General features: G+C 26.5%; 1 protein-coding gene across 2 annotated transcripts in view; it reads right to left on the bottom strand.

The window, feature by feature from the left end:
* The window catches only part of LOC107448640 (obg-like ATPase 1), a 41,528-nt gene that overhangs the window by 18,631 nt on the left and 1,208 nt on the right, over positions 1-21,689 (bottom strand). For both annotated transcript variants that reach the window (XM_016063921.3, XM_016063922.3), the window contains exons 2-8: positions 17,567-17,669; positions 15,388-15,470; positions 11,969-12,029; positions 10,782-10,909; positions 5,798-5,973; positions 4,255-4,332; positions 3,305-3,402 (exon numbers count right to left, since the gene is read on the bottom strand). In XM_016063921.3, coding sequence (XP_015919407.1) covers positions 3,305-3,402; positions 4,255-4,332; positions 5,798-5,973; positions 10,782-10,909; positions 11,969-12,029; positions 15,388-15,470; positions 17,567-17,664 — 722 coding nt within the window. In that variant the 5' untranslated portion in view covers positions 17,665-17,669. The remainder of the gene's footprint in view (positions 1-3,304; positions 3,403-4,254; positions 4,333-5,797; positions 5,974-10,781; positions 10,910-11,968; positions 12,030-15,387; positions 15,471-17,566; positions 17,670-21,689) is intronic.

Raw genomic sequence — 21,689 nt, 5'->3', positions numbered from 1 at the left:
AAGATGTCTAATGTACAAAACTGCTAATGTTTATCTTTAAAAATGTCTAATTTTTAGTATAATCTATACTATACACTAAATTTGGTTATAAATAAATTTCTTAATAATATCACTGCAGATTTTCAATAACACATGAAAATGAATACATAATATTACAAAAGATGTGAGCTTTCAAAAGTACAAGATTTTGGTTACTATTCAAAATATAAGTGTTTCTTCAAAATTTAAAATTTATTTTTTCTAGAACATATTTAGAAACACTATCCTTTATAAAAAATTTATGAATTTTATGTATTAATTAAATTTCACATATGAATCTAGGTTTTTGACATTTTAGACATTTTTGACGGTGAGGTTTTTGACGTGACGGTTTAAACCATGGTTTAAACCGTCAAAAACTGTCACATGTCAAAAACCTGCCAACCCTGCTACAGTCTTGTGCAAGTCATTGGTTATGTTGACAATGGATCCTTTTATCCCTAGGTTAGAATTTCCGATTCTTAATTAAAACAAAAATATCGTTCAAATGATGAAATTGTCTTTTATTCACAACTCAAGAAATATTTATGAAAACTCTCTGGTCCCATATCTCAAAAATAAACTCACCAACTTATTGCATAACAAAATTAAACATGAAAAAAAGAATTCTAAAAAAATTATCAAACAGCAGCTGTCACCATAGCAATGCATGCAGTGGCGACACATGTGCACTGTTTACTATTACTCTTGATTATTGTAGTTGAAAAGTGTGAGTTCGTCATCAAATCCCATTTTGCCAATGGGTAAAAAATGAAGAAACATTATCTAATTTTTTCTATGGAAAAAAGCATACACAGGGTATCTGCTACATTTTAGATTTTCAAATTCATGACTTTTCATGATTTTCCATGACTAATTCCAAGAATTTTTCATGACTTAAAGAAGTTACTATTTTCTCCGACAAAAACGTAACAATAAATTAAAAAAAGCATTATAATAACATTCATTGAAATGATAATTATAACCAGAACTGTTATACTCTGCATCCTCATATTTATAGATTTTAAATTTAAAAAACAGAGTTAAGAAAGAGTTAAGCAATAAATTAGCTGGAAAAGAAATAAAAAAAGCAATTTTTTTTTTCCATGCAGAATAATACTCTAAAGATACCTTTCTTGTTCATCAGAAAGGAAAGAAATACTGTCTGCTCTCATTTCCAAATTAAAAAAAAATTCGTCAATGATTGGCTTGCTTCAGCTTGAAATTTAAATTGATAAAAAAATAAATAAATAATAAAAATTCTTAAATCACAGAAGTTTAAAAGATAATTTGCTTTAGAAATGATGTTTTTTCTTTTATTTTTTGAAAGAACATGATAAAAACATTTTATATTCTAATAAAATAGGACTGTGAGTAGTGATTTTGTTAGGAATTCAGATATCTGGAACATGCTGAAATTGAGGGGGCGGGGGATACCATTTTAAAAATTAGATATCGGCGACCTAAATCCATGACAAATTTTGTTCAATATTGAAATTCATGACTTTCCAGGTGCGCGGATACCATGTATATATTAAAATTATTGTTAGAAGTTTTAGGATTAACACTCAAATAATTTTGGGATAGACACTATCAGTGGTAACAAGTAGTGAAAGTACTATAATCTCTCCTTTTTCTGTAGTATAGTGTTCTACTTTTTAAAAACAAAGTAGTGTAGTAAGTAGAGCAGTGCCATACAAAAAAAAAAAAAAAAAAAAAAAAAAAAAAAAAAAAAAAAAAAAAAAAAACAGTAGTTTATATTAATTCCTGACAACTACTTTACATGCGAGTTTAAAGAAACAAGGTTCAAATGCAACTAATTTTTCAAAACTGATTGTTACAAATCATCGCGCATTCCATTAATAATGATATGAATTGTTCACATTTCTCTCATCTTCTAGCTTAGCTTGGAAAAAAAAAGGCTTTATTTGCAAAAATGTGGGTAGCAGTAAATGTTAGTGTGAGACTGGGGATCTTTTTTCAGTTGTGTCTTATATTTCATTTAATCACATGCTATTACGTTACATTTTATAAATAGAGATTTTTTTTTTGTGCTTAATTTCGGAGATCCCACTCAGCTTTTCACCAAAGAAATGACCTTGAAAATCAAATCGATAATATAAGCTAATCAAATTCATTTTCATGAATAAACTTCAAAAATATTTTAACACACCATTACTAAAAAAAATGACCTTATAAGGTTTAAGGATGATCTTTCATGATCTCTTCAAAGTTGTTAAATAAGTGTGTTAAACAGAGAGCGATCTGTATTTTAAAAAGGTTCAATTTGTCTTGGAATAAGGGCACCTAAGAAACTTTTAATTGCATAAGATTATACTGCTACTTAAAAAAACTTATGTTATACAAGTCTTAGATATTAAAAATTACTATATGAACTTTCAACTTGGAACATAGGAACTTTTTAAAAAAATAATTAATCAATAATAATCCTTTAAAAAGTCACATTAAAAAAATTGAACTTTATCAATTCAGGGTTTTAAAGCTTCATTTGAATTAATGTAATTAAGTTTTAAAAGTGCATGATAAACATTTTGGTAGAGTGGTAATTTTAAAATTTTTTCGAAAATATTATTATTTTTTTCACAGCAGACAGCAGGTGTCACTGTCAAAAACTTCACATTAATTAGTACTGAGCTCATCAATAAACTCTTCATTTAAGCATATTTTATTTTATATGCATAATACAGTAGAGAACCGATTATCCGGAACGATCGGGACCATCGCTATGCCAGATAACTGATTTTTCCAGTTTTCTGATTCACTACAAAAAGCCGTTTTTTTATTGTTAAACCCAACTAAAAAAAAAAAAAATTTAAAATTTCTGGAAATAATCTTAAAAAGAAAAAACAATGAAGTAATACACTAATGATTATTTCCAAAATGATGGTAAGGTAAATATCAAAATAGAAAGAAAAATCCTAAAACCTTATGAGGAAAAAAACTTTTTTTTCAAAAAATGGCAGGAAAATTTATCGAAATTCGTTCCGGTTTTTTGATTTCCGGATAACGGGTTCTGTACTGTACCATTAATATTAAAATGTGTAAAGAATGGACATCATATAGGAAAGTAATAATAATAAAAGAGAAGATTGATAAAAAGGCAGAAAATTGATAATTTGGTTAAAAAATCTAATACTTAATATTTTTGTTATAAAGAATGACACAGATAAAAGGATTTAATAGATGATTTGGTCCCTTTTTATGCCAAAAGAAATTATTTTTTTGATTTTACTCAGAAAAGGCAGAAAAACAAGCTATACATTACCATTTATTTTTCTTCCTAATATAATCTTTTTCTGAAAGGTTGATTAAATAAATCATAGGTTTCGAAGTCAAAAACAGGTGTTTGTTTAGAACTTCAATCTGAAAATAATAAAAATTTAATTAAATATTACACTATTTACTAGGAATTAATGTATTTATACATAAGTTATAAATACATTAATCAATGGGCATAAGCACATTTTTCAACTTGTTTAGAAAAGCAATTTTGAAGTAAAACACTTAAACTTTAATAGAGGCATAAGATGTTCTGCTATCAAAAAAGAATATTGAAAATTTGGCAAAGCGTAATCATGGAAACAATAGGATTAGTTGAGTCTAAAAATGTCACCCAGGAAAGAATGTGACTAACCCACTAGTCTTAAGTTCTTTAATTGACATTTGATTGTGTTTCAGCAGTTTTAACATTTTCAAACACAAAGAAAGTATTATTTTTTTAGTTACTGGTCTTCCTAACCAGTGACCAAATTTAATAATTTTGACCACTAGCAAGGTTATGTGACTTATAGTGTGTAACACAAAGACAACTTATTTGAATACATGCTTTTTGATACATATATAAAATTTTATTTTTGCGAATTTCATGCCCAAATTAAAAACAGTTTCCGTTACAAGACCAGACAAGTTTTATTGCATGTCTAAGTTGTGAGAAATAATTCCCATATGAATTTCTTCTTAATTAGTTTGATTAGGTATTAATTGATTATTAGCAAATTATTTTAAATAATCAAATTTCATACAGTATTATTTTGAATACTTTATTAAATCAATAAAGCAAACTGATCACAGCTGAACAGTCAGAAAGCAATTTTTCGTGGTATTTTTTAGAAGTCTGCTTCGCTACTAGGATTATGTGCTATGCTAAGTAATAGTAAAAAAATGGTAAACAAAAAGAGTTTATGGTTATCAGATAAAAGTTTTTATTAACTTTACCTCAGCAGCATTCCAGTCAGCAAACCTTATATGTTTCTTTTCGTCAACTAACAAGGCTTTTATTTTACACAAGATATCCTAATCCAAATAAACATCAAATTAAATTCATCACATTTTATAATAGTAAAATAAGAATCCTAAAAATAAAAGCTTCAAAACATAGCTGGAGATAAATTAAGATAATCATTTAAACACTACAAACTTAAGACATTGTCTGCATTTATCGATACTAAACTTCAAAGGATTTCATTTTTCCGTAAAGTTTGTGGCACCATTTAGAGTTATTTCAAAGTTAGTGGACATTTCTTTTTTGTTTTGTAGTGGACTTAAAACATGAGAAATGCATTGGAAATTACAAAAGAATTGATTTTACTTCGGATTTTAGTGCCAAGAGCATTTATTTAAAAAGTTTATTGAGCACATTACACAAATCAAAATAATTACCATAAATTTCCGAATATAAGACAATTTTTAAAATTTTTTTGAAAGCTAAAGCTTTTTTAATTTCCAATGAGCTGCACAATCAGTCTTCCCGATGAGCAGACCTAGTGCGTTCTCCAGAATTGGTATCCACTCTTTCAGGACCACCACAATGGGTGAGATACTGTTGGCCATGTTAATTTGGACATCTAGTTTCTGCCACACTAGACGGCAGCACCGAGACTCTATTTGGACGCTAAAGTGCACTAGGAATTTAATTTTTCTGGAAATACCAAGAGCCAACAAGACATCTTAAGGAACTTTTACATGCCGCATAATCATACGACATGGTCGCTGAGTAATGAGTATGACAGCTAAAGTAGGGGGAGGGTTTGTAATCGGATCTACTTAACATGAATAATTCCAGGAGGACATCTCTTAAAGAAGTACTTCTCCTTTTGTCGAGCATTAGCAATAATCACTAAATATCACGAAATCTATATAAAAAAGTAAAAAACGGAATACCTAAAAATAAAAACACATAAAAAGGACAATTTGAAAGGAATACTATTACTTTTTTATTTCATAATTACAAGTTCAACCGTCACTAGATCTACCATTACTACAAGAGAGATTATTTTTAATTCTGAGCATAGAATGCCTTACTTTTTTTTTTACGTCAGCTTATATACAAGTTCTTAATTTTGAAGAAATTTTCAAATGAAAAGCATGCTCTTTGGCTTATACAAGGATATACCTTTATTTAAAAATATACTGTAAAGAAAAATTGAAATACAATACATATATATACAGTAATGAAAAATTTTAATATATATACTGGAGTGATAGAACTAGATTCGCATTCCTCAAAAGTTAAAATCACCTCTGCCTCTTCCTAAATTGCTTCTTGCTTGGTAAGAGTGCCACTAAGATTGTACGAAGCGCTTTATCAGCATAAGTTTTTTGGCAACTAGTATAAGAAATTCATCATCAGATTATTTTAAAGCTAGGTATCCTAATATCCTAAATATGCACAGAAATTTCTACTATATGCTTAGGATGTAACTTTAAATACTACAACATGCAAAGTTTTCAAATGCACTGAAAAGTATTATTTTCTTACATATTCTGGTTTTGATTTTTTATCACTTCCTCGCAGGACTGTCCTTTCAAGTTTATCAACAATACCTAGAAGATATTCTTCATCTTTGAGCCTTAATTCTTCATTGATAATATCAATGTCCCTAACTGGATTAATGTCACCTTCAACATGGGAAACATCTTCATCCTCAAAACACCCTACAGCAAAAAAATAAATACTTTAAAAAATATAAAAAATTCTTTTTTTTTTTCATTCATGTTTTAATAAATAAATTATTTAACTCCAAAAAGTATTTTTTATTTATTTATTTAATTTTAAAGCGAATTAAAAAAAATAAAATTAACATTTTAGCAACAAAATTACCTATAAATATAAATATTATCTTCTTAATATAAAAGTAAAAAGAACTGTGCACTAAATAAAAAAAAATGAAACATCTTAACTTTTGTCAGGTACAATTGTCTAGACTTAATGTTTTGAGTGATAAACCTTTTAATTTTTCTTGAGCAGATATTTTTAGCTACAAAATGTACTTTTTCTGATTGAACATATTTTATTTTTTCTTACCACTGTTTATGAATTTGGATTCTTAACTTTCATTTTAATATGCTTTTGCATTTATCAAATTTAGCTACAGTGAATGAGTTTTTTCCCAAAGAGCTTGATGACGATAAAAAATTTTCTTGATTTTTACACCAAATTTTAAAAATAAAATATAACAGTAAAAAAAAAAATATTTAAAGATAAACTCAAAATGCTTTTTCTTACACTGTGATTCATTTGTAAGTGCTAAGTTAAATTATTTTATGTTTAAATATTTGCCAACCTGAAGTTAATGTCTAAGGTGACATAATTTGTTTCGTCATTCGAATAGTTTTTTTTAAAAAAGATGTGTGAAATAAATTTTGAGAGTTTTTTCATTTTAGCTTGCTCAGTAGTTGATAATGATAAATTTCAATTACATTTTCAATAATTTTGAATTGTCCATTTGCATGAACCAATTTAATGCTACAAAACAATTTTTAACGCAGTAATATAGTTACAAATATATTATGATTTTTTATAATATTTCTATCATAGTTAAGTTCATAAAATGCAACTAATTATAAAAGTTCTTGAATTATCTTTGAAAATTTAAAATAAATAAATAAATGAAAAACACGAACCCTTGTATGTGTAAAAGGTTAGCTGAAGGGATGGCAAGTTTCTTCCATAGTGGAAAAAAACCACCCTGGAAGAAATAAGTTTTTTCCAACCCAAGTGGAAAAAACTATTTTTTAAAACGAAATATGAAATACTAAAACAGATTTAAATTTAAAAAATCGCTTAAATAATAGTATTTTTTTAGACTATTCATTACATATTTTTTTAAATAAACAATACTTTTTAAAAAAAAAGAATATCTAGAGAAATTAAATTAAATCAAATGTAGTTTCATTCAATGATTTACAGTAAGGAGTCTAGAAGAACTCAATTTTGAAATTATTTGAAGAACTGTTCATTGATTGACTCATCATTGAAGACTGATTCATTGCTGAACCAAATTCACAATTTTCTCCCAATATTCAGTTTTTTTAGTACTTAGTTTTTTTCTCTTTTTCTTTTTGAACATAGATGAGAAATAAAAGACTGTCATTTTTATGCAAAAAAAGTAACATTTATAAAATTAAAAAAAAAAAAAAATTTTTTTTAAAGAAAAGATTTTTTGTTTAATATTTTTTTTCATCAACAAATAAAATATATACATAGAAAAAAAATGACACATTTCTCTTTTTTCTCACTTTGCGAGTTGTCATTACATCAAAAAAATAAATAAATATATAAAAAAAAACATGAAATCTGCAGCAATAACTAAAAAAGGATTGTTGATAAAACCACGTGTATTCATGAAGAAGACACACAAATCGGACGCGTCGAAAAAGGGTAAATGACATACAAAAGGGTAAATGTACATTTCGAGATTCACCTCACAAAATGAATAATGTCGTTTAAAAAATATCGAGATGTTAAAAAAATATGCGAAAATTAGCAATAATAACCGCCAAAAAAATTATGAGAAAATCAACAGCAATAACTGCCAAAATAAAAATTAACTGATCGAAATACCACATGGATTTAACATAAATCAAGTGCATCAAAAAGTAATTACTCAAATTTAAAATTCAAATTTCTCATTTCTTAATAATATCACATGAAAATATCGGGATTTAAAAGGCGAGTAAATCAGTAACAATTAACTGTGAGAAAGTCTATCGAGCAAAGCGATGGTATTGTCAAAGTAATCATGATATCACTTAAAATAACATTTAGTTAAGCATAGGATACAACAAGTATCATTAAAAGCTGAATAGATGTATGTAACTGCACTACTTAAAAAAAAAACACAGACGTGAAAAAAAGAGAATACAAAAGTTAAAAAAGAAGAAAAAAAAGTTCTCTAAAAAACATATTTTATTTTAAAAATATTACGTAAATAACCATTAGTTATTTTATCAGCAAAAGAATATTTCAAAAGTTTAAATAAAATAGAGAGAGAAACTACGAATAAAGACTACAGGGGTGCTATTCGCAAAATATCAAATTGCCTCACCAGAAATTGCATTACGTCTCAGTTAAAATCTCTTTTTGGCTCAGTTTGTCTCAGATAAAATTATTTTTTGACTCAGTTTATCTCAGCTAAAATGACTATTAATCAGTTTGATAACAATATAAAGATAATTTTCAGGATCCATAAAACCATTAATAGCATACTAGGAGTACTACAATTATACATACATTCACTATTGCTAGGATTTTAAAAAACCTGCATATGATTGATCATAAGAGTCCACAAAATTGTTTGGTGGACTCTGTTGTTTTCATATATATTGCATTTATCATTTATGCCAATGAATAGTACCTGTTCCAGAATTTTACAAAGTAAATTTTAACTTTCTTATTTTATAAAATATAATGGTGTAACCTTTCTAAAACGAAATATCTATTTAGTTTTGGTAATTCAAAAGGGAAAATACCCATTTTATTTTGAGCTCAAATTTCATCTCAAAATATATAACTATTCAGTTACAATGGAAGGTCTGCAGATTTCAATAATTAAAAGAGAAATTCAGTAATTAAATAATGAGAGTTTTAAAAAAAAATGTAAATAACACAAGAAAAAAAATCACTCTTTGACAGAATTCAGGAGGTGCAGTGAAATTTTGAAATATTTAAGGTAGGAATTTTTCAAGAAAATTTTAGGGAGCACTTAATAGCCAAAAATTAGCATATATACATTTTTATATCAAAACAGAAATATTTAAAAACTATTATAAACAATTTAAAAAGACACATATAAATATAATTTTCTTTCTAAAATGACTTGCATCCTTTATTAAGTATAAAAGTAAACTTTTTAGTTTATTGGCATTGACTAGTAGATTGTACTTTCTTGCATTCACAAGATTAGTTAGTTGACTATGTTCTTTTAATTTGTATAGCTAAATATACAATCATAAAATGTGATTATGAATGCACTTNTTTTAGATCACGTGAATACGAATCGCAATGAGTAATTTTTAAATAGCGTACAAATACGAAAAACGAGGTCTGATATTACAACTGCGTGATAACGAATCGTAATATTGGATTTAAAAATGCGTGAATACGAATCGCGACGTTGGATTTTAAACTCGCGAGAATACAGATCGCGATATTGAATTTTTAAATTGAGTGAATAGGAATTGCTAGTACGATTTTTAAATAGCGTAAAAAAATCGCAACACGTAAGTTTTAAATCAGTTAAATACGAAAATCGATGATTGATATTCAAATCGTCTGATTAAAAATTGCGATTTTAGCATATTCCAGCGCAGTTCTTAATATTTAAAATTCCGAAAATCAGCCAAACAAAAAAAAAAAAATGAAATATCGGTGGTCGAAACGAAACGCTTAGACTCCTTTCTACTCTATAGCAGAAGCCGCGGTAATCCGACTATCTTGGCTTGGGTTTCTCTAATTGGACTCCCTAAAAATTTTAGTTTCTGGAACATGTTCGGAAATTTTAAAAATTGGGAGAAAAAAGCGGATTTCCGCTTTTTTGAGGAAGTCTTTCATCCCTGAATAATTATGTGCACTGTACAGTTTCCTAAGAAAAAAAAGCAAGATAATAACCAATAGTATAAGGGAAGAATACCCTATTTTCTTACAAGATCACGTGCATACGATACTGATTGCTACTCACTGCTGTACGTAATCCAATTGTCGACACGAAACGCATATTCTATATGCATTCCAATAGCTGATTTGCCAAACGGAATTTCTGACATTTAAAGGACGTATTTAGGAGGCGTGAACGGCAAAATGCAATGACTCACGGCGATGCGGATTAATATTTGAAACTGAATTCAGGTTTGTCAAATTTTGGACGTTTTGTCTCAGAATAGCGCAGCTTTGGCAGAAACTGAGCTGAATGTCGCAAAATGGCGCAGTTAAGCCGTTTTGTCTCAGTTTGTCGCAAATGGCGCAGGCGTAGCATCCCTGAGACTACTTAAGGACTATTTATTATCAAAAACAAAAGCTTGAAATTTATGAACTGCAAAGAAATTAATCTGAAAAAGCCCTTCAAAAATAAAAATTAAGAAATGAAAATTAAAAACAATGAATAATAGTTAAAGATAAAAACACTTTAAATCTTGAATAAAAAAATAGAAATTTACACTTAAAAAGACAATCTAAAATCTATAACATAGGGGGAGGGAGGAAAAAAAATGATAGACAATCATAATATAGACAGCACACAATAAATCCTCTAATTTTTAATTTTTTATCAACCTATTAGTAAGCACATCTATAACTATGCCATTAACCATATCGTGATTGTTTTTCCTTTTGTGATGAAAAATTGCATGTCCCGGAAGTCATCATCACCATATTTTTTATATATGTGCTGACAAGTGTATATTAAAACGAGATCACAATAGTGTTTTCATAACAAGCTTTGAAGTTAAAAAGGCACGAAACTTACGACACAAATGAAAAATGGCATCACAGGCTTTGATGTGCGACAAGAAAGCATTGCCTAAGCCTTGACCTTCGTTTGCTCCTTTAACAAGTCCTGCAATATCTACCACATTTAAAAAAGCTGGTACTTTGCTGGGGGAAAAAATAGATAAAACATTAATTAATTATTGAACCTATTTCAAAGAAAACATTGATCTGGGAAAATAAGAACATAAATTATTTCAATAGTTTTAAATTTAAAATTAATCACAAAAATAAACAATTAACAATAAAGGCAAAAACTGATCAACTTGATTATAAAACATCCCTTGACTAAAAAACATCTTAAATATAAGTGTCAATATTTAAAGGAAGAAATAAAAATAATGAAAGAACACATATGACTTGAAATTAAAACAAGAAATAAATTGAAAGTGCACATAAAATATTTTGTAATGTAATAAAGAGCTCAAAGAAGATAATCTATTATGGTACTGTCCATATATAATACATAAGTAACTTCACACGTGATGCAATACTTTTATAATTTTTTTCCTGTTAGTAATACAAATTCAAAAAAGAAATTATCTGTGTTCAACTGTATTTAATATTTATGTAATGGCAAAGATTTTGATGTGTTAGAAATTTTTTTGGGTGTTGAAAACTTTCTTTACACATATAACACAAAAACATAGAATATGATGGCACAACATCAAGGAAAAATTTAACTCTTGAATGAATGGGTAACACGTGGGCCCATAATTTAAAAATTGCACAAGAAAATTAAAAAAAAAAATTTGTAAAAACTTTTTAATAAACTGTGACAAAATATATAAATTACAAAGAAAAAATCCTAACTTTTTTTGACAAATTTGAAACACATATAAAGAAAAAGTAAATAATAATAATAAAAAAAGAAAAGAATAGCACATGGTTTATATTTTTGAATAATTAATTATAAATCCAGAAGAAAAAGTAAGTTGAAATTAAAATGCTCATATTTTGCAAACTTGGTCTATATTGTTATTAAACTGCAGACAAATTTTACTTTTTATTTTAATTTATTGTGCTTTAAAAAAAAGTAACTATGATCATAATCAATATCAATGATTAAATTTCCATGCTATATGTGCAATAAAATTATTAATTCAATGATATTTTTTCTTCATTTAGAGATCAATTCTTGACACAATAGGTTTATTTAAAACTCACCTCAAGGGTTGGTAATATTCACAAAGGTAATCAAATCTTGTATCTGGTACGGGCACACGACGTATCTAAAATAAAAGAATGAATTATGCACAAGTTATTTAATAAAAAAATAAATAAAAGATCAGAGTAATTTTACAGTTGAAAGCCCCATATCTGGAATAGTCAGAACTTTGGAAAGGAAAAAAAAAAACTTTGGAAAATAAAAGATTTTTCCAGATAATAAATCTTTAAGGTATATAAACATTATTTTATAAACATCAAAACATCATTATTTGATAAAAAAAAAAAAAAAATAGAAAATAATTAAGGATGATTAATGTCAAGTTCATTCAACAATGTTTCTTTTAAGTTGAATGACACTCTTTTAAAACACTAATAATATTCAAAGTTTATTTTTCTTTCCAAAGTTTGTTTATCTTTAACTGATCTTGTCTTTTTAACAATACTTTTAATATGGTTATTGATACAGAATAAATATTTAGCTATTTGAGAAGCAGCAAGAAATTTTTTTTTATCCTTATTTAAATTTTTTAACAAATTTCAAAGGTTGAAAAAAAATCAAAAAAAAATTTTTTTTTTAAAAAATAAAAGTTAAGGTTAATTTGATTGCTAAAAAAAGTGCCCGAAAAATAGAAAAGTAATACCCTTAACTACAATGTTATTTCATTGGCCTGGAAAATTTGCATATGAATTAATGTTATCTTCTCTTCAATATTGCAAGAATTTTTCTCCTCAATATTGCGATAATCCCTGTAAATTTTATTTTAAATTTCAATATTTTTTTCTCCTTTATTATCAATTTTCAAATACTGAAAAAAAAAATATATATATATATAATTTTCCCCATCTTTTGTGAGAAGAAAAGTTACTGTTGATTTTGTATACTTATTCCTTTTCACTAATGTAAGAATGGTTATTGCTAAATTTTCAATAGAACCTCATTTTTCAAATTGATGGTGATTACTGAAAGCACTTCCTTTCTGAAAAAAAGCTCTCTAATCTACTAGGAGTAAGAAACATAGCATTAAAATCTAATTTCGTTACATTCATGCGAAAACCTGATAATGAGTCAAGAATAACCAAACACATCAATCACATTAACAAATCAAATGCTTTCATAATTTAGGTTTGAAAACTTTTCAACTCTCGAGTCTTACGCATGTTTAATTCTTAAACAAAACATTTGATTTTCTCTTTTTTTTTCTTCACATTAGTATTTTTCCCTATGATGGCTAAGTGAAAGCTACGCGATATATGAAAATATACATATATTTTTAAGAAATACATATATAACATTAAAATTAAAACAAAAAACTTATTGTGCTCCTAAAATATGTAGCCTGTAAAAATAACAAGTTCCTCCACAATACTATATTTATTTAGTCAAAAATACTCTTGTAATGAGCTTATACTGTAAGTTGTTAAGTAAATAGAAATTTACTGCATAAAAACATTTAGAATGATCTAAGAGGTATATAAAAATACTTAAAGTTTAAAAAATTTACTAAATAAATAATTTCTGTATTTGCTTGCTGCTACACACTTAACACTAGAAAGACTGAAACTTAGTATGCCCAAAAGCAGTCAAAATGACTGCATTGTGAAAGAATAACTAATGTATAAATAAATTTGTTTAATTAATTTTTAATATTTTTTATATTATTTACAGTTATATAACAAGTAATTAGTAAATATTAACAATAAAAAATGTACTTCAACTTGGAAAGAAAATATCAAATTATGCATTATTATTTGTACATTTTTTGCAAATGAAAAAGCAGTTAAAAAAGACTTTCTTTATGCAACCTAGTGTTAAGTACAACTTGAGTAAAATCCAGAAATAGAAAAAACATAAGCCAAAAAATTAATAATAAAAAAAAAAAAGTACAGGCAGAAAATATATAATAGGGTGACCTGGGGTAATTCCTGATCAAAAAATTCAAACATCTATTTTGTAAGAAAACTATTCAAGATAGAAATATAATATTCACTGGAAGTTTGAGGCTATATGAGATGAGTCCTAGGCTACCTTGTTTTGTTTGAAAATCTAATTAGAATTTAAAATATTTTAAATTTTTAGTGATCAGGAATTACCACTTCTCTTGATCCTTTAGGGGTAATTCCTGATCACCAGTTTTAATCATAAAGGGGCTGTTTAAAAATAATTATACAGTGGTAATTAACAAATAAGACACCAAGATCAAACAAATAAACCAAAAATATATGTTTAAGCAGCTAATAAAACGATTTATTTAAAAAGCAAAAATAAAGGTTAACACTTCAAATTTTCCAAAAATCTTTATATTGTGCCATACATTTTAAGCAAGCAGCCAACTCATTCTCATGTTCTGCTGAAATATAAAAAAGAGTTCCCACATGAGTTACTTTTGCTGGATTTTGTAACTTCATTAAGGGAGAGTGTAAAGTTAAGTCAGGTATGTTAACAGCTCTGGCAGACGCTCTCACACTGAAATTTTCATTTTAAATCATTAAAAGAAATTTACTAATTAAGAAATTTTAATTACTAGAACTAATTTTGCTTTCTAGAAGCTTAGTATCCTTTTCAGGCTTATAATTTCTCACCATATTTATATTAGGCTAATTTATAAACTTAAAAATTATTCTAACAATGTACACACATAAGATTAAGATAGAAGCAAGGTAAGACAAATCGTACACATTTGTCTAGCATACGGTTAAAAACAAATTTTGTGATTAAATTGAGTTAAAATGTATTTTATACTTGTTCCACTTGATAAATATGAACTGTTACTTAAGAAAAGACAATTAGCTATTTATTAGCTTATTTCAATACTATTTATGAAAAGAAATGACAATGATCAGGAATTACCCCAGTGATCAATAATTACCCCATCTGTAGGGGGCAACATTTGATATAGTTTCCTATAATCAATTATAATGTTTACAGTAAATGTGACACAATTAAACAAGAGCTTACACTATTTTCATATCAAAGAAAAAGAAAGTAACTCAAAATATTTATTATTAAGAGAAGGAGGGAGATCTTTGCAGAAATGTGCACTTTTTGAAACCCATCTTTGAAATGGAAAATACAGAAAGCAGTTTAAAAGGTACTTATTTTGTTAGATTAAACAAAAAACTATTATTAAGTAAATGTAGTTATACCTTAGTAAAGTGTACAAGCATTCTTGTTCATGTCTCAAATTTAGAAAAAAATAATTTATTTAAAATAAAACTTAGGTGATCATTATTTACCCCAGAAACAGAGTGATCGTGAATTACCCCGGGTCACCCTACTATGAAAAAATAGTAGTTTTATGCTTAATTTATGTTCATGATAGGGTAAATTCAATGAAATGTAACATCTGAACTTAAATTATATAACATAAACAAAACACAGAAATGCAACAACTTAAAAACATAAATAAAATACTTATTTTCATTGGGATCAATTGTACAAAATGGAAAATTTTCAGCAGCAACTTGACTTGATGTTAAGATATTAAATATTGTAGATTTGCTGCAAAATAAAATGCGCAGATTAAAGATAAGAAATTTCAGGTACTGTTGAAAAAAATAATACATAACATAGCTATCATGCTTTTTTGACCCAGATACTGAACATTTTGTTCAACTAATCACTCACCAAATCAATCAGCAATCAAAGTTATTCTATGGCAGATTTTTATGTTAAAAATCCTGCTATATTATTTTAAACTAAAGTCAACACATTGACGACAATAGTTGTTGTGTGCTGAAATATTTTATATGCAAAATTCACAATCAAATTAATTATATTCCATTAAATTGTAAACAGTTCAACATTGTCAAGTTAAATTAAATCTGTGCTAGAAACAAATATTAGCATATATTATGTTCCCCATGGCTGAATTTTTTTGAGCTTTCTGTGACATACCTCCCTAGTACCATATATTTCTAAAAGATACTTTTAATTATAACAAATATACATGTTGCTAATTTAAAGTAACATAAGTGTCAATTTCAAAAAAGAAATATTCAGATAAAATAAATCAAAAAAAAATTGAATATGTAATATCTTTTTATTCTAATACTATGGGCATTACTCTTGTATTTTGTAAGAGGAAAAAATACCAAACAAATCCTAAAATCTGCAACAGTTCCATCCGGGGGAAAAAAAAAAAAAAAAGACTGACGACGAATTTGCGCGATTTAGACTAATCAAAAAGCGCTTATTAAATGGGTGTTTTCATTTCAGTTGTTGTAATAAATAATATCATATTAAAAATATTGGATTTTAAAAACTATGGGCAAATCAACAGCAATAACTGAAAAAAAAAATAGAACAAAAATTTCAACAGAAAAGAAAACCTTTACTTCATTATTCTTTATTTTTCCTTATTCTCAAATGAGAATTAAAAAAAACACAAGCATTTTTTCCCACTCCGACGCATGAGAAAGGCATCTCTTGAAAATCATTCTGAAGAAAAGATAAAATCTTTCGAAAATTTCTGCAAAAAAGAAAACCAAAATTTTTTACTTCCCAAAGGAAAAATCTTTCTGCAAGAACTCTGTACCATTCTGCGACAATGCCACAATTCTGTCACGGGGGTTTATGTTATAAAAAATCTACATATAAATGGAAATAAAATATCACATATTCTTATATCTTGATTCATTCTACTTCATAATAATAATAGCAACAGATCGTTTTACCTTTATCAACTAAAGTAAATTACAGCTACTATAGATAAAATTTCCAACTAAAATAATGATTTTAATTGTTACAAACTGATCACTGAATAATAAAAATACTAATCATTTTTGTTCAAGTTCAAGTATCTAACATTTTAAAGACAGGGGGGAAATTTTTCAATTAGATATCCACGGAAGAAGTAATTAGTTTAGATTAGAAAAATTGTATGAAATAAATATTTTAAGTTATTCCTGGCATAACAAGTCTTTTTTTCATTTTTTAAAACTCTAACTATAAATTTAATAAGTTTTAAAAACACTCATGAAAAGCATATAAGTATTTTTCATGCCAATTTAAATTGTTAACATACTTGACAATACAAAAAAATGAGAAACACAGAAAGCATTGTGTATTTGTATGCAGGAAGAACAATAGTTTTTCTTTGTGTGGTTAGCTTCTTAAAACAAATTACATAAAACTGAAATAAATTTCTGCACTACAGAAAAAAATTTATGGTATTTTCCCAGCTTAGTTTTATTATTACAATTGGCAACAGGAAAAGTGACTTTATGGAAGATTAAATCCTACCTTAAATGAGGAAAAATTAAATAAAAAAAATCAATAATAATTAGCATGGTCATAAGTTTCCTTAAACAAAAAACAAAATTGTATAAATGTAAGCAAAATATATTTTTGTTTTAAATACATTAAATTTGATAACATTTAAAAAAAAAAAATTTAATTCTCAACTAAATTCATAAATACCAGGGTATCTAAGTTATGTGGCTAGATAAGTTAGATTTTGATTACATTTAATATTTAAGCACAAAAGTGAACAAAAGATTAAAAAATAAAAAGTCTGCCTCAATTGTATTTTTTCAATTCCTAATACATTTTTGTAAATAAATTTAATATAGTACAGTAACTAGACTTAGACTTACCCTACATTAGGTAAACCTACAAGACCAACTTTAAGATTAGTGCCAAGACGTCCCAAAAGAGCTGGTCGCTCAGGCTCTTCCTTCTTCTTGGGTGGCATAATTACTTAAAAAAATGAAAAGAGTTACAAAATTAGATTTTAATTAAAATAATAATTCATTAGTTAGCAATATGTGCAACTGAAACACAAATTTTTTCTTAATATCAAAGAAAACTACCAAACAAAACATTTTAATAATTATATAAATATACAAAAAAAAAGCATTATACAGGAAAATTATTAAAATAAAAAAGTATATTTTTTCCTCCAGAAATTTATTAGGAATATTAGACATTACTTTTAAAGAAATTATTAAAGTAGGGGTGCACAACCTGCGGCCCGCGGGCCAAATGCGGCCCTTCGACTACTGAAGTGCGGCCCGCGAGAGCATCTAAACATAATAAAAAAAATTTAAAAAATTGCAATTTTCAATCGCACTTTTAAGTCATCCCATTTTGACACTATAAATTTTAACAGATTCTTTAGTAAATGTACGTATAACGCGCTTTCTTTAAGCCGTAATGATTTTTTAAAAAAAATATAAATGATTTAAAAAAATATAAATGATTTTTTTAAACAGTTATTTTCGCTTTTCTACGTGATTTCGAAATCCGTAGAAATTTTATTACTCCGGAATTTTTATTACGACGCGAGTTTTAGATCGCAAATTCAAATAATCACTTTTTGTGCACTTTATTTGTGACGAGTTCATCTTAAATCTAAGTGATTTTTTATCTTTTTTTTTTGTTGCAATTCTTTAGTTTTTTTCAAAACATTTTCTCGGTAGTTATTGCTATGCGTTCCCACGTATTATAAAAAATTCCAATTATTCTATTACGACATGCAAATTTTAAATCATGCATTTGACACGCTTTATTCATGCTGAGTTCAGCATAAATATATTTTTTCCCAATTATTTCTATACTTTTCCACATGATTTTGACGATCCCGTTATTTAACTATGATGTTATTACGACACGTAATTGCTAATCGCGCAGTTAAATAATCAGTTTTTGATACGGTATTTCGGTACAGTTTTATCGTAAATCCTAGTTATTTTTCCTTCTTTTTTATTTCCGCAACGAATATGATTTGGTCGAATGTGGTAATGAATTGTGATTTGATCAAAAACGAAATATTTTGCAAAAAAAAAAAAAGAAAAAAAAATCGAATGAACGCGTACACTTGGGGCCAAATAGCAAAATCTTTTAGAAGCATAGCAACACTGAAACTAAAATTTTAATGCTCAGAATAATATTTCCTGGAAAAACGTATTCATAAATTAACTCTAAAAAATAAGGCCAATCAAGAACGTTTTTGAAAATGTCGAAAAGCGAAACAGAGAACATAAAAATCAATCTTAATTTTTTAAATTTTTTTTTAAAGCTGATCATCTCAGTTTTTCAATTACCAGAAAAAGCTAAGAAAAAAGAATTAAGTCAACAGAAATGCTATTAAAAATTACTGCGTTATAATGAAAATGTCTAAAAAAAGTTTTTTTTTTATTTAAAAAAATAAAAAGATAAAAAAAAATTTCTTTCCTTTTTAAATGAAAATCTTATGCCGAAAATCTCAAATTAATTTTTTCTCATTGCCATAATTTAAGAAGAAAAAAAATTGTTATGTAATAAATTTTATTTGTAACTTTATTTTAAAAAAAAAATGCTGAGTCATAATAAAAATGCCCAAAACAAAGAAAAACAGAAAAAACAAATTTTTCTTAGTTCCTGAAACAAAACTTTAATACTGAAAATCACACTTTTCTATGTTACTGGTTATTTATATTACAGTACAGGGAAAAAGTGATAATAAATTAATAGTATGAGACGTTCTGTTAAAATTCTGGGTTATAATAAAAACAGCAAAAAATGGAAAAAAATCCTTCTCAATTCTCAAAGTATCGAAAAAATTACAAAATTGACTTGTCTGATTATAATTTTTTAAAAAAAAAGTAATATCTATAAAAATTCAAAAATAAAAAAGACTTTGAAAAATACATTTCTTAAAAGTATTCTGCCGAATATTTGACTGATCATTCAACCAACTGAATTTTTCACAGAAGGGCCAAATACTCGTTACATCCCTCCCTAATTTAAATGCAATGTTATTGCAACTTGAGAAATTCACAAAATGACTGAGAAATTCTTAAACTGCTCACTGTTTGTAGTTTAGATTTCAATTTTTTGTTGCTTAAGTGATATTTTTTGATAAAAAAAAGGAAAATGTTTACGATATAAAAAATCTAATAATTAATAAAATAAAATAATAAAGTACATTACAAAGTAAGCATTGAATTTTATCTTGAACTATCACAGCTTTGTTTTTATTTTAGACTTTTGTTTAAAACCTATAAATTTTCTTCAATTAAAATATTTAATTTGAATTTATATTACTCAATTACGACTAAACTTTTTCCTACTTTCATTCTGTGAGCATTGCAGTTTTTTTTTATTTATTAGAATTTAATTCTAAAATGAGTTTTCGTATTGCATATGATAAAAAAAAATATTTCTTTTCTTCAATATTTATTTATTTTGATAAATCTATTGTTCATATGATAAAAATAGCAAGTTTTTTTTCTTTTTGTAAAAAAAAAGTATAAGTTTTTTTTTTATTTTTGAATGAATTCTAATAATGGAACACTACTAAGTTATTGATATTTCTAAGTTTATTGATAAAAATAATAGAACGCTAATGTTTAAATAAGCATTGCTACATTTGTCATTAACATGTCTAAATACAAGTGCGGCCCTTCGTTAGCCAACCTGCTGTGCAAGTGGCCCTTCACTCAAAAAGGTTGTGCACCCCTATATTAAAGCATTTTTAGTATGAATTGTTGCTTATTATTAGTAAAGGTTTCTCTTTCTCTCAAATAGCAACTTAAAAAAACCATCATACTCATATATTTTTCTAAACCATCATATTTTTTTCAAAATATGACATAAAAACTAACAATGTTGTAAATATAGAGTTTGACACTTGATGTATAATAATAAAAATAAGCAGTATAATTTTACAAGACTAGAAGTACCTATCTTAGTTTTCATTTTATTTCATTGAACCATGTTTTTACCGCAAGAAATGTCACACATAAGTATCGGATATAATGTATAAAAACTAAGAGTATGATATGAAATATTAAAACAAAAATATCCCATATTTTTTAAAATTATGTTATTGCAAGAAATTAAACATATGTATAGATACATAATTAATCTAAGAGTAATAATAAGCAATTATTACTTCGGCAGAACATAAACGATGTTTATAAAGTAAAACTGTCAATGTTAACATAAAAATGCAAAAGGAAACCTAAAATTTCTGATATATAAAACATACTAGACATATAACAGAATTTTAAAAAAATCGAAGTAAGCTTGCAGTAAATTTTAAAATTAATAGGTTATCAATATATGCCAGTTATTCACAACAGAGATTTGACAAAACATTGGGGTGTTTTCTGAGCAGCATGCGCAATAATGCACCTGAAAGTTAAAGATACTGGAAATTTAACAAGCATGTAAACAAATTTAAAAAATCTCTAGGTAATCTTGCAACTAGACTTGCAGTATAACTTAAAAGGTTATCTGTATAAACCTTATCAGTTTTGGCAGTATTTCAACGGAAAAGCGGTGTGGTTTATGAACCTAAATAAAGAGCTTTAAAAGGAAATTAAAATTATATCTAAAAACTTCATTTCTGCAATCAACACATGAAGTTGTAAATTTTAGACATAAAAAGTAGAAGCATTTATTTGTTTTAACTGAATTGACCTCAAAAATTATAAGTTTTGAAATAAGTTATACATAATACAAACAATAAATATATGGTGTTAAAATTTATGATTGTGTTCTGAACAGTATTGTACTTTTTTTTCTTCATATAAGTTAACTATTGGCATGATATTGACTGATTACTATTTACTAGTCATTAATCAAAGGTGTACTATTAGATAATAAATATCTTATGAATCTGGTTAACTTTAATATAATGGAAAACCCCGTGGCAGAATTGCAACGACATTATTGCAGAACATTACAGAGTTCTTGCAGAAATATTTTTCTTTCAAAAAGTCTAATCTCCGT

This window comes from Parasteatoda tepidariorum, chromosome 6 (genome assembly GCF_043381705.1).
Source record: "Parasteatoda tepidariorum isolate YZ-2023 chromosome 6, CAS_Ptep_4.0, whole genome shotgun sequence".
NCBI lineage: Eukaryota > Metazoa > Arthropoda > Arachnida > Araneae > Theridiidae > Parasteatoda > Parasteatoda tepidariorum.
Note: the sequence above shows the minus strand (reverse complement) of the source record. Positions and strands in the feature narration are given on the sequence as shown.